Source organism: Cheilinus undulatus, linkage group 8 (assembly GCF_018320785.1).
Source record: "Cheilinus undulatus linkage group 8, ASM1832078v1, whole genome shotgun sequence".
NCBI lineage: Eukaryota > Metazoa > Chordata > Actinopteri > Labriformes > Labridae > Cheilinus > Cheilinus undulatus.
The window spans coordinates 30,891,869-30,905,444 of record NC_054872.1 but is presented as its reverse complement, the minus strand read 5'-3'; the positions used below and the strand labels follow the sequence as shown (position 1 = coordinate 30,905,444).

General features: G+C 39.1%; 1 protein-coding gene across 2 annotated transcripts in view; it reads right to left on the bottom strand.

Annotated features, from left to right (window-relative positions):
• The window catches only part of zbtb7b (zinc finger and BTB domain containing 7B), a 35,702-nt gene that overhangs the window by 3,110 nt on the left and 19,016 nt on the right, over positions 1-13,576 (bottom strand). For both annotated transcript variants that reach the window (XM_041794401.1, XM_041794402.1), the window contains exon 3: positions 234-1,306. In XM_041794401.1, the coding sequence (XP_041650335.1) occupies positions 234-1,300 (1,067 nt within the window). In that variant the 5' untranslated portion in view covers positions 1,301-1,306. The remainder of the gene's footprint in view (positions 1-233; positions 1,307-13,576) is intronic.

Below are 13,576 nucleotides of genomic sequence, written 5' to 3'. Positions count from 1 at the left end.
CAAATTTCTCTACCTAGCAGATAGTGGTTGATGACTGTCAACAAATGGGTCTGGTTGGGCTCAAGGATTCTGCCATTTAAAAGGAAGTCTTCCTTATCAGTGTTCCATGTGCTTGTTTGTGGTAGGTAACTGTTGGGTCTCTATTAATGTTACAAAAAGTTTAGTCTTTAGCTTCTCTACATCTTAAGAGAGCATGAACAAAAGTTGGCCAACTTATTGAAAAGTTTCTGTACCGGGTAAAACGGACTCCGCAGGCTGAGCACTGGAAGGGCTTCTCTCCAGTGTGGGTCCTCATGTGTCGTGGCAGTTTTCCTGCCCCATGGATGATCTTCTGACAAACAGGGCACTGCTGGGGCGTTTGAGACTTTCTCTTCCTTCCTCCCCCAGCTGCTGATGCGGCTGCTCCTCGATCAGCTGCAGAGGTAGATAAAGTGCTTCCAATCAGCACTGCGTTAGCACCACAACCCTCCATGTCGTCATCCTCTGACAGCTTGTCATTCAAAATTGGAATAGGAGCTGGATGGGCTATGAGAGGGCGCTCATGCAGCCAATGGACAAGCCCTCCATTACTTGTGGCCCCTCTTCCGGGCTCTCTGATCATCCTGAGATCTCCATTCTGGTCATATTTTGTTTGAAGGTCCTCCTGTTCTGGACTGGGAGGTTGGGTAGATGACAGGGAGCGAAGGCTGTCTGATGCAGGGGATGGGTGTGAGACAGGAGAGGCAGGTGATGGGTTCCAAACAGGTGAGTTGATGTAGGTTGGCGCCATGTTCCTCATCTTCTTTCGATCTGTTTTTCTTCGGGACCCTTTATCTACCCTGCTCTGTTCTTGCACAATCCTCTCTGGGGCTGGGCTGTGGCTTCTCTGCTCCTCAGCTGTCTCTCCTTCTGCCTCAGCAGTCTCTCCTAGGATGTCTCTGCATGCGTCAGCCACACACTGGATGCCCAGAACTTGAGCCCCTCGCAGCACATCTCTCATCCCAGAGCTTGGGATGGTCAGAGTGGCAGTGTAGGCAAACTCCAACAGGGCATCCAGGGCATCGGGTGCTACAAAGTCCAGCTGGCACACGCTGAAACCTCCTTCGACCTCGCCTCCACCCTCCTCTGCTCCAAACAACTGGCGGAAGTAGAGACTAACGGCGGCCATGACGGAGCGGTGAGTCGGGTAGCGTGCTCCACGAGACGTCAGAGTGAGGTCACATAGGAGCCCCGCCCTCCTTTGGTCATTCAGGTGGGACAAGAGCTCATTACTGTGCTCCGGGAAGGGGATCCCAATCAGACCGTCCTCTCCTGGAGACATTGCCACCTGAAGTCAAGAGAAAAAAGATGAGGTTAGTAGAGGGGATGATGTCCAAATGCCCCTTTGTGTTCCATCAGGATCAGAATTAGCTTTAGATACTTCTTAGATACTCTGATCCCTTGCCAATTAGCCTTCAAAGATCCAAACTGATAATAGTGCAAAAATACAAACAGTAATGATGTGATGTAAGCACAAAGGTCATTCTTAGACAAAGCAAGCAACATAATGACAATCGGTTTTACTCCATGATATTATCTGTTTAATTGCTTGTATTTTGGTTGGTGGCAGATTCTTAGGTTTATTATTATTTTTTTTTCAAGATTTATTTTTGGGCATTTTTGTGCCTTTTATTAGATAGAGAAGGACAGTGGATAGAGTCGGAAAGAGGGTCGAGAGTTGGGGAGAGACATGCGGTAAAGGGCCTCAGGCCGGATTCGAGCCTGAGCCGCCCGCGTACATGGGGAGCACCTTTAACCACTAGGCCACCTGCTCCCCATATTCTTAGATTTAGATGTCAGAATCGTTATCAGCAATGCTCTGAATTATTTCTATTTTTCGACTGTGAATTTTTCCTTTATACATAAATGCAGTTTCTAAAAATTAATAGATGTCCTTCCTTTATTTCGGGGAGCTGTGTGTACATTTTAGAGTGCCTAAAAGTAAACCTACCATAGCGTGACTGAGACAAGGAGGTTCGTTCACGTGAAGGACAATTTAAACCAGGCTTAGCAACAACTCTCCCCCCTTATCCTTCCCTCCCTACCTCTCAGTACTTTCTCTCCAGATTACTAAATCAGGAGCCAGTGATTTTGGCCAGTGAGCTGGGGGTTGGGTTTCTAGAAACAAATGGAATTGACTTGACAGAGCCAGCAGGGGAGGCAAAATATAACAGCAAGGAGTAGATTAAATAATTATTAGATCAACGGGACAGAGTGAAATCAAAATCAAAAAATCGCTTCAAGAGGCTTGGACAGGACGCAGGATTATGCAATGTTCTGTAGGTGCTGTAACCAACGGCAGTAGGTTAATTCCCACGTGAAACCTTTATAGCATTAGCTAGTTAATTAAAATACCCGGAGAAGAAAAAAAAAGGACTGACGAAGAGAGGACAGAGGAAAGAACTGACTGAAGGAGGGGGAGGAAGTGACAGAAGAGTGGGTGAAAGGGGGAGTACAAATGAAAGAATGAGGAAGGGAAAAACAACGAGAGAAGAATTAAAGCCTTTATGAAGACTAGAATGAAAATGCAACACTACAAAACTTGAAGGGATCCTCTCTAGTCACTTAGAGTTTGTTTTTTGTTGCCACCGTGGGCCCGTGTTGGGTCCTGCTAAAGACTATAGTGTTGACCTGGTCTTTCTGGAAAGTGTCTGACGTAACTTTTGGTTTGATTTGTTGCTTTAGAAATTAAAACAGATTCATTAATTGAATCAAATACCTTATTTTTTAACCCTTTACATTTTATCCTGCATGAACATGAAGGTAATGTACCTCAAAGCCTGGCTGATAACTTCTTTTATTCCTCTTTGAGAGTCAGTACAAGACCCAACATTAATAAGTCACAGCAACTCCCTTCTCTGGCTCCCTAAGCTCGCACCTCACCCTTTTCACAATATACCTGCTCAACAATATCTCTTAACACACCTGAGCGGACCAGATTTTCCACAAACAACTCACCCTCCAGATTCTCCCTCCCTGCCCTTTATCTCCCTCCCTTAGCAACTGGCAGCCCCCTGGCCATCCAGTAACAGTGTTCACACAGTGCCCAGAGGGCTTTGCACGACAACGGTACATCCACCTGACTAACCTGCTCCAAAACACACCCTATTAAACACACACATACACAAGTACCGGAGCACACACACGCCAGTATAAAATGCAAATGCACACATACGCACAATGTGTGCCAGGTTGAAGCTCCCCCCACCCACTATTGTTCGATTTAACCTGTTATGTGACAACCTTGATGCCAGCCTATTTTAAACTCGTACAAGTCTTCATCAACTCCACCCTTTTAATGAATAAAAATGTTAAGTGCAGCCAGTAAAGTCATTACTTCTCAACTTGAAAGCACTTTCTTCCAATAGCTTAAATCTCTACCAAACCTTGCAGGTGTTCTCTTTACCATCCCAGGAAGAGCTACAATCACCAGAAGCCTCAAGCCTACCTTCCCCGTCTTCATGGGTAAGGGTACAGTCTGCTGAAGGCGAGGTAACGCGTGTCTCATGGGATCCATCTTCACAACTCCTCTTCTTCAATCTGTAAACCACTCTTTTTCCTACTTCCTCCTGCCCTTAGATGTGTAACTTTTAAGGTCGACCTCGCTGTCAGAAGTCACGCTAAAGTGTTGATCCTTGGGGATGTCTACCTCTTTCGCACATTCTGTCGTTCGCTCTCCTTCCTGATGTATCAAAAAGGGTGCTCGGTGACGAAGGCATATTCAGAGATACCCCTCCCCCCTAAAGTTGCCTACGCGCCCCTCTTGCCACTCCAACGGCCTATTTTCCGAACACTTTCCGATAAACACAATCTCCTCGTCAACCTCTCCTATCACAGAAAGAGACCAACAGGTATATGGCTGTAGTGTACATGAGGTTGTGCAAAATAAAGCCTTTAGACTGCATTCAATAAATGAACCAGTTTGGTAAGAAGGAAACCAATGGATTCTACCCAAACATTTCAGAAACAACTTTTATTTTCAGTCAACTTTATGTCAAAGTTCAACACTCGTGTAAGAACCAAAATCATATTGGCATTATGAGTCATAGTACACCAAAGAACAAACACTCAGGTAGGAGCAATATGAGAGTTAAACCATATTACATCGAACGACAGCAACAAACTGGTGCAAAAGTTCTTCCTTTGAAACCACAGTATGCTCAACATCTCAGAGTGCGTGTCATGATATATTACCACTGCCCAGAAGGTTGATTTTTACGGTTAAATTTTATAGTATGAAGCATTTTTATCAGAATCATCTAAGTTTTTGTTGCTTGCCATGTGTTTTGCAACCACTGACAGAAGAGTGAGGAAGTCGAGAGGCGAAACAAGCATGCATGCACACTTTTATACAGTTATGCTACACCTGAGCAATCATGTAAGCCCCTTTGAAGCCAAAATACAGAAAGTTAGCGAGTTCAAACTCCTCTATTATAAGGACTATTTACATTCTAGTTAAATGTCTCTGGCTGAGAGTAGCTATGTCAGCTTATGTTGTAAAAATTGTGATCTTCTGTAGTGATTTTTGTTTATAAATGGATCAATATGATACTAATGCTGATGGAGACTCACCAGCTAAACCTCATTTGAGTCTTGTTATAGTTGGACATGTAAGCAGGCATTAATATCATGATCATCTTTAAAACATCCACAACAGGATTTGTTGCTACAGTTTAAGTATAGTTCTTTTCCTGATTTTTGAGACTCCTATCAGTGAGGGGAAAGTTGCCAAAAAACAGAAACTTTAGAAACATGTTGCATAAAAACAAGACACAAAGGGGTTTTGGGAGGAGCACACAACAATGCACATCAAATTTCCGGAGCAGGGGCGAAAGAGAGAAGAAAACATCAGTGGTGGTAGGTGGTAAGAGTTTGTTATTTTAAGGCATATTCCTAAGAACACATGCGTATTCGGAAAATAAAAGATTGCAAAGAAGTTGCAGTGATTCCCATCAAATATCTCGTCTGTCTGTGAGTCACTTTACTCTGACACATCATAGCAGCACAGACACAAACACACATCCCCTTTTGCCTTCGCTGTCACCTTGCTTCTGTTTTTGGTGGGTAAATAAGGACACAAGTTGCTGAATCTTACATCATGTAAGATAAAGCAGTGAACACGCAGAGACCACACTAGTGTAACTTAACTTACACCAGTTCAAAAGAAGACAATAAAGCATTATAAGTACTTTAACTGTCATGTTAATGAGGGCTGAGTACCTCAAAGTCAAATAATTGTTGTTTGCTGTTAGGTGTGTCATTTAAAGTCTTTGTTAGTCTTTCCATAACACATTCACCCTAAAACACTCAATATTATATTTTATCTCTCCTAAATGTGCTGTCTTTCTACTTGTTAAGCATTAAACATTACAGATGTTCAGCTTTTTTTATCCTTCCAGCAATTTTCTTATCTCTTTTGTTTTCTGTTCTCACCTCCTACTCTGTCGACGGCAGAGAAATCAAACTCCTCCGCACCTCTACCATTTCCTTACCGATTGTTTTCATGACATACACTCTTCCTTTTTCTTGATGGCATAGATTTACTTCAAGCATCATCAAAAAAAACTTTTATGTGGAATAAGTGATCATTTTGTATTTTTGTTGCTGTCACAAACACAAAGCTACAACTTAAGTGATATGACTGAACTAAAAAGCAAAGTGAAAATGCTAAAAAGAGAACCCAGCACTGATTCGTTCTACTGCTGGGGAAATGGAAACTTAACCGTTGCTGTCCACTAACACAACTTAGTTCAGATACACATTTGTTCAGAGGCCAGGAAAATGACAGCAGCAGCAGCATTGACCTAACCTGAACACAAAGATTCATTCTTCAGTATAAAAGCAGGTTAAAGTATCCAGCATCTATATCATGAAATCCTTCTGCACACACTCTGTGTGTCGACTGGAACTAGAACTGTTCGTATTATTTTTATGGGTCTTATTTTCCATTAAAGGCTGTAAGTTTTCCCAGTCTGCCTCAATTATATCGACTCCAGGGCTAAGGGGGAAAATATGACTTTATACCATTCACAGAAAACTGTGGCTGAGACGGAGAAGGAGAAATGCTTTTATAAATTCTGATGTCAGATGTTTTCCAGAGTGCCTCAACATGTGTTTGCAACTCTGTGTGTGAGTGAATGTTGGTTGAAGTGAGCATGCATGGTTGAATGTGTTGTAACTGTTTTTTTAGGACTTAAATAAGTAAAGATAAGAATATAGATCATTCTTGGACTTTAATAAAGGCACAAATTTATCATAAATGCAATAGGATTTGAATTAAAAACATTTTGGTCTATGTCAACAATGCCATGCTTTTCAAAGTCTGGATGGGGATACTTGTGTGGTGCAGGGTTCGCATAACGTGTCAGCCAGCGACCCCAAAAATAACAGCATCAGGGACCCCCACCTTCCCTGGAGGTGGTTAAAGCGTAGGATATTGTTTAAAACATCATGTACAAATTAACATTTTAGTTAGTTTTTGTTCACTTTCCTCACATTAAAGCACAAATTTCACTTAACAATAATGTTTTTTTATTTTAAATGGAACTCATTTGAACAATATTTTTTATAATAGTAGAAAATTTAACACATTAAATCAACTTAAATTTCTCTTGGGTTTTTTTGGAAAGCGTCCCATGAGCGTCTCTTCAGTGTCTCTTGACCCTGGGGGTCCCGACCCTCCACTTTGGTAACCACCAGTGGAGTGGGAACTTCAAGGTGTTTCAATTCAAGTTACAATTTTGGCTTCACAACAAGATAATCAAGTTTGAATTATTATTAGGGATCATCCTAATGACATTAAAATGAGGCGGCAGTAGCTGCTAGCCTCAGCCACGGGCATTAGGACCAAGCCAAAGGCTAATACCAGGCAGAGTGCTTATTCAGCAGGCATTGGAAACTGCAGAAAGTTTGCTATAGCCAAAAGGCGCAACATTATAATAACAAAATCAGTCTGACAGTCTCCTGATCCTCCGCTGCTTTCAAAGATGTATCCCTGCTCTGTTTGATGTGGTTTCATTCAGTCGGATTGACGTTAGGAACAGAAGTTTTGCCACAGACCATGGTGTCTGTAACATTTTTAACATATTTCTGATATGACTTATGTCAGTGCATATTTTTAATCTTTATGTAAAACATCAGCTCTACTTAATTCTGACTTAAGCAGCAAAACAAAAGACCCCCAATCATCTCCATTTGTTAAGCATGGAAGCCTGTTATCATTTGGTTTTATGTCTGATTTGACGTAAGTCAGCTGAAGTCAGCTTCTTGTTTAGTTGACTGAAATGTCAGATTTGACCTCTTGTTAAGATACTTTAATTAATTTCAAGGGAAAAGGGGAAAACCTATGTCAGTTGTTTGTGTATGTTGTACTTGGTACACAAATTTTTAAAAAAAGTGTAACATAACAGTTTTAAAGTCAGAATAGTTCTTTGTTTTTGAAAAACACGAGTGATATTAGTTAGGGTTAGAATAAGTTATAGATATCTTTTCTCACTACATATTAACCCCTTCTTACCCCCAGCTGTTTAGAAATACATCAAATAAACTTCTTTTGTTAAATCAACAATTAAAAAAAAATAATCTGTTCTTATCGGTTATTGGCCATCAGGAGTAGGAAATTATCGGTTATTGGTATCGGTTCAGAAAAATGCATCACTAATTATTATTGCTCTGCATGCCATATTTAATCATTTTGTCTACTGGCTTTGTCATGAGGTAAATATTTTAGTGTTGTGATATTTCAGCCAAGTTAATTTATGCTGTTGTGCATTAATTTTAGATTTTTCACATATTTATTTAAATTATTGCTTGTTTTGCCCAAACATGTTCAGCATTTTCAAGCAGTAGTTCCAAACTGGTTGAGCTTAATGACCCACAATCACCTTTGTAATAAGAAACTGTGATCCAAATTTCTGATTTTTTTGACCAATCATATTTATTTAATGTGAAATTGTAAAGTGTAAACCTCAGACAATACAAAACGTGATACATCAAAGAGACTGATAAAAACAAGCATGTTCAACAGGGTTCCTACACTCTTTTACAGATCAGATTTAAGACTTTTTAAGACCTTATTGAGACTTACTGAGAAAAAAAAAAACATTTTTTTGTAACAGTCAAAAAAAGAAAGGCATGAAAGATTTCTGAACCAGGGCTAAATTTCCTCATTTAATGTACTGTTATGAAATATTTCTTGGCAATGAATGCCCAAATTTGATCATTTTTAGGCACACCTAATGCCTCTATTCTATAAATATACCATATACTGTCATTACTGTATTTTGGCAGGCATGCTATGCTGATTCCTCTGAAAGATTTGAACTCATTTCATTGTCTTGAGATGAACAGAAATACTGTTTGTTTTTGGACAGTCATTAGCATGTTGCAGTCCAGATGACAAGCACAAATACAAAAAAATAATCAAAATTTTAACAAGCTGGAAAACAAAGACTGGATAAAGACACGTCTTGGTCAAAGTGCCATCTAGAATCCAAGACCCCTCACTAGTAGAAATACATTTCAGAAGTCCAATTTAAGACTTTTCAAGGATCGGAAGGAATCCCATGACAAGGGCTCTGCGTCCCACTTTTTGGTCCCACCCCACCAGTTGAGAACCACTGTTTTAAAGTGTGCTCAAGTTGAACAAATGCATTTGAAGCAGATGTTATTAAAACAATTTTACACTGTTTTTAATAATCACAATCTCAATAATTATCATGACTATAATTTCTGCCATAATTGAGCAGCCCTAGGATGCATTTTAATGTTAAAGTACCCTTTCTGCAAAGAGAAGTTGTCACTTTTTATGCAGCAGTTGAAACCCAAGATACAAGCACACAGCTACAAGTGTTTTCACTGAGTATAAACCCAGTAATTGAAAGGTATTCATAACCACAACATTACAAATGACAAGTCTAAACTACTACTGTGCCAGGACAGCGACAAAGCAGCCAAACACATGGAAAGTAAAAGCAAGCTCATACCGTGTCTCCTTCACACATTCGCCACTTTTCCTCTGTATGACAGAAAGATTTCAAAGGTTAAAGAAAGAAAGTTTTTGCCTTCTTTATACTTCACTATTTGGAGTAGTGAGATGAGTGTGGTACCGGGACACCTTCTCTGAGGAAGCATGGGAGGAGGAAATGTGGGGGATGAGAAGAGATGAGTGCATACACGTCTGCCAAACCAAAGCTGCACTCAGCCAGGCAGAACACTAACTCAGGGCCATTAGAGAGCAAAACCTTTAAATTTAAAGCAAAAGAGAAGCCCAACGACAGACGCAGGTCTTGTAATAATACAGCTCATCTCTGCCTGGAGATAAAAGCTCCACCTGCTCACTGCGTCCCAACTGTCCCCTCCAGACCCAACATTTGCATCCCACCAGGAGATATAAAAACAGACGCCACCAGGGAGAATTTGAATCTGTATTTGAATTTGTCGAAGACAAGAGCTGAGACACCATCATGATAATCGTGATGACTGTCATGACTCAAAGTGGAGTTTTAAAAAAGAGAAGTCCAGTTAGCTGATGTTACTCAGCAGAAGTTTGTTCTTTCTTTTATTTAAGAAAAAGACACAGCAGCCAATTCCTCTGTCCTTACTGTAACTGGGGCATTATACTGTGTGTGTATGTGTGTATGGAGACGCATGCGCACATTGTGGTCTTAGTTCCAAGAACACATTACATTATTCATTTGGCTGGCAGAGCAGAGGCCCTTATCCCCTCGCCCTACCACACCACAAACACTCCACTGTGAGCTCCAGCAGAAGCACGTTTGCATGCCAGACCTGAACACCAGTGTGGATCTGCAGCAGGATTATCAGCTTATCAACATATGGGACCAAACATTTGGATGCACATATAGTCTCAGTCCTACCTAGAGTTCATTTCAATAAAGTTTTTCTTTTTACAGAAATGGGCCTGTCTTTGAAACAGCAAGGCAATACCATCATCAATGCAGCAGTTTCAAATGAAACCCTTAAAATAAGTGTTTGATTCTTCATAGACACTGGGCTTTTTAGAGGATATTTACTCAAAAAATGAAGAAATTATTAGTTCTTATTTAATAAAAAAATGTAAAGGCACTGTATGTATTCTTGTAGTAACTCTGCTGCCAAGACTCTCTTAGTTGCAGCAGTACTAAAAAATGAGCTGTTTTGAAACTGCTACCATTGCTAAAAGTAACATGTTGTAGTAACAGTAGTGTGTAGTGTAATTGCAAGGCAGTTGTTAGTTTGCAGTGTCGACTTAGCATATCTGCTTTTTGGTCTTGAAAAATGACAGTAAACACTAGTCCAGCTAATGGCTAATACATTGTAGCATCAACATATGGACTAAAAGGAGAGTCCTTTAGACTGTCATGGCTTTCACAGACATGAACATTAGCTTATATTATGTGTAACAACTGAAAGAAAGGCATTTCATTCAGGGCAATATAAATGTAACAGATTTATTGCTAATGCTAATGATGCTAATTCTTAAATAACTTGCAGTTGTGGTCTTTATTGTGGAATTTAGGAGTTAAAAAACTCCCAATGCCAGTGAAAGTCATCCGACATGGAAGAAATCATCGATGTGCAAATACAAAGTTTAGTTCTACTTTTTTTATGTTTTGTTATTTTATTTAATGAAACGGCCACAAGTGACTCAGCTACATAAACAGGCTGTGTTGGATGAAGTCTACAGGAAGTCTTTGTCTTGATGTTTCACACAAGTGTTTCCCAAAGTGAACGGACTGTTAAATAAAGCTTAAACGGTGACTAAATAAAGTCTAAACAGTGTCTAACTACTGCAAGTAGAAATCCATACAAAAGTTGAATAATTCTTAAATTTTTGGCACTTTTTCCGGGAAATATTCATTTAATACTTTTTTAATGACAACCTAGTTATTCAGTTAATTCTCCTTTAATACCAGGGGAAAAACACTGAAGCACCCACTTCTTGAATGATGTTTTTCCTCTTTTGGGATAGAGTTTAAGGTTTTCAAAGTAATTGACACTTCAGTATATTTTTTATAAATGTTAAGATCAAATAAAGTGCCATGTTTTTGTTCTGAGCAAAAAGCTCCATGGTAAAATATACTTGAATGCATCATAACTGTTCTTGAGATGAACAGAAATACAGAAGAGCTATTTTTTCACAATATGCCCGTTTTTCCGTCTTTTTGTGTTTCAATCTATTAATTATTAACTTTATACAGTATTTACAGGGGAATGTGTGGTCATGTTAATTTACATTTAAATAAAGAGAGACAGGTCAATATGATTGAAGAGCAAAAACAATAAGTGTACAAGAAAAATACAATATATAATGCACTGTATGCAAACATTATACCGGCACTCATACACAAATTATTTATGGGGCTAACATCAAGTAGTGCCGAAAACAGTTTAAAACTAACGCCAAATGGATTTAACCTCACACTTTAGATGGATGTGTTTCACACATCCATCTGGAAAACCTTCAATGCTAAGCATTTGGAAAAGGGGCTTTGAAAAAACTGGAAGTGTGATTGGATGAACATTCTGTCTGTCACATCTTTACGGGCCAATCAGAGCAACAAAACACGTGACGTAGCTGCGACCAAGGTGCATGTGCGCGGCTTCCGAGAAATTCCGCGAACCATGGCGACTACAGACATGTCAGTACACGACTTTTGTCGTTTTTGAAAAGAAAACAACTCACTGCTGTTCTTTGTTCTTCTTTCAAAGAAGAAATGTCGTCAAGTTCTGATTAAACTGGCGCTTTGGCAGCATCCACGCTAATCTCTTCCGCCATATTTGCGCAGGCCTCTTGTTTCTGCTTGATTACGTCACGACTCCGCTGCGCCTGAAAGTACTGCCCCTCATGACTGATTGGTCCTGTCACCTTCTAATCAGGCCCAAACGGTTCAGACGTGAGCTTTGCAAGATGGATTCGCCAGTGGGAAACAAGGAAACGGGCTTCTCCATCTGCTTTGCAAGGTTAGTTTAATACTTCGTAGCTTCTCAGTCCCATGAAAAGTTGGCGTGGCTGACATTTGTATGTGACCCATCTTGGACATAACTGTGTAAAAATGCCCATTAGTAAACAAAGTAAGAAGGTAAACCTTTCCGTATCCAAGATCTCATTCATTATATCCTCCCACTCCTCAACTGGTGAGGAGTCAGGATGCAGCCAATGTCTAGTTGTGGTCTTCTTACCAAACCATAAGAGAATGCTAAATAAGTAAACCTTAAAATGTCCTGGGGAAAAATAATCTTTTCTACAAAATAAAGTGCAAAAATAAAAAGATACTTTTACACTGAATATTCCCTCTAATATTTTATGTAGCTTTAATTAAATAATTTTGAACTGGCAGACATTCCCAAAGTATGTTTCAATGATTGGCCACTTGGCTCTCCAGTATTTAAGATCCTCTCCTGTGCTATATTATTTTTTGTTTTGGGGTAGGCCTAATAAAAAACCTAATTTAACATTTCCATTCAAATATTCTCCATGGTTCTTCAATACCGTTTAACGCTACCTGTTTAAAAACAAAACAATCCTCAGTGATAAACAATATTATTGGCACAATATCAGTAGCAAAAAAATCTTAAATATAAAAATGGCAGACATGAAAAATACTGCAAATACACCGGCCATAAAGAGAGAGATGACAGATTCATTTTGATTTGAAAATATAAGCTGCATGTAAGCTGTGTGTATCTTGGGGTTGTGTTGTGGGTAATAAGTGTTTATTATTTCCTTATTGGCTATCATAAAATACAAAAATAACACATTTAACATATTATATGGGTGAAGTCTAAAGACCTTTCTTTTACATTTTTACATTTTTATTTCTAGAGGTCTTTTTATTTGAAGAAAAAAAAAGAAAATATCTATTATTTATGGTAGTATTAAATGCCAAAAATAGACAGTCAAAAGAAGAGTTAGAGGTAAATTAGAATAGTTTAATACAAGAGATGCTCAGTATTTTTTACAATAAATGATAAATTAGAAAAAGGTGTCTATGTGTTGGTAAATAAAGGCAGTTTGGAGATCAGTAAAATCCAACATAGTGCACTCCTAATAAACTCCTAGATGATCTTATCTTATGATCTTATGTTGTATTCTAACTAGAGCTGTCAGCATTAATGCATTAATCACAATTAATTAGCATCCCCAACTAGTGCAATCATTTTTCAAATTGACTCTTGAAGTGCTTAAGCCAGTTTAACATCTCCCTCCAGCCACACTGAAGCTAAATCAAAACACCACTTCTCCTTAAAGTCTCATTTCACTTAGAAAAAAAGCCTCACAGACCGCTCATTGGACAATTCAAAAGACATCTGCATCTTGTGTTAGCACATTTTCCTAAATTACCATTGCTTTATCCTTCTTTTCAATCCATAACAAATTCCTTTTTTTTGTGTTAAAGTTCATGTCGTTATTTTTGATCTGCCTGAAGTTTCTTATTTTCTTCAGAAATGAAAAAAAAGCAGTTTTAAATGCCAAATAGTGGACCTTTAATATAACAATAAAGGGGGGTTAATGGTGAGTAACCACAGAAATTCTGGGATTAATACTGTTAAAAAA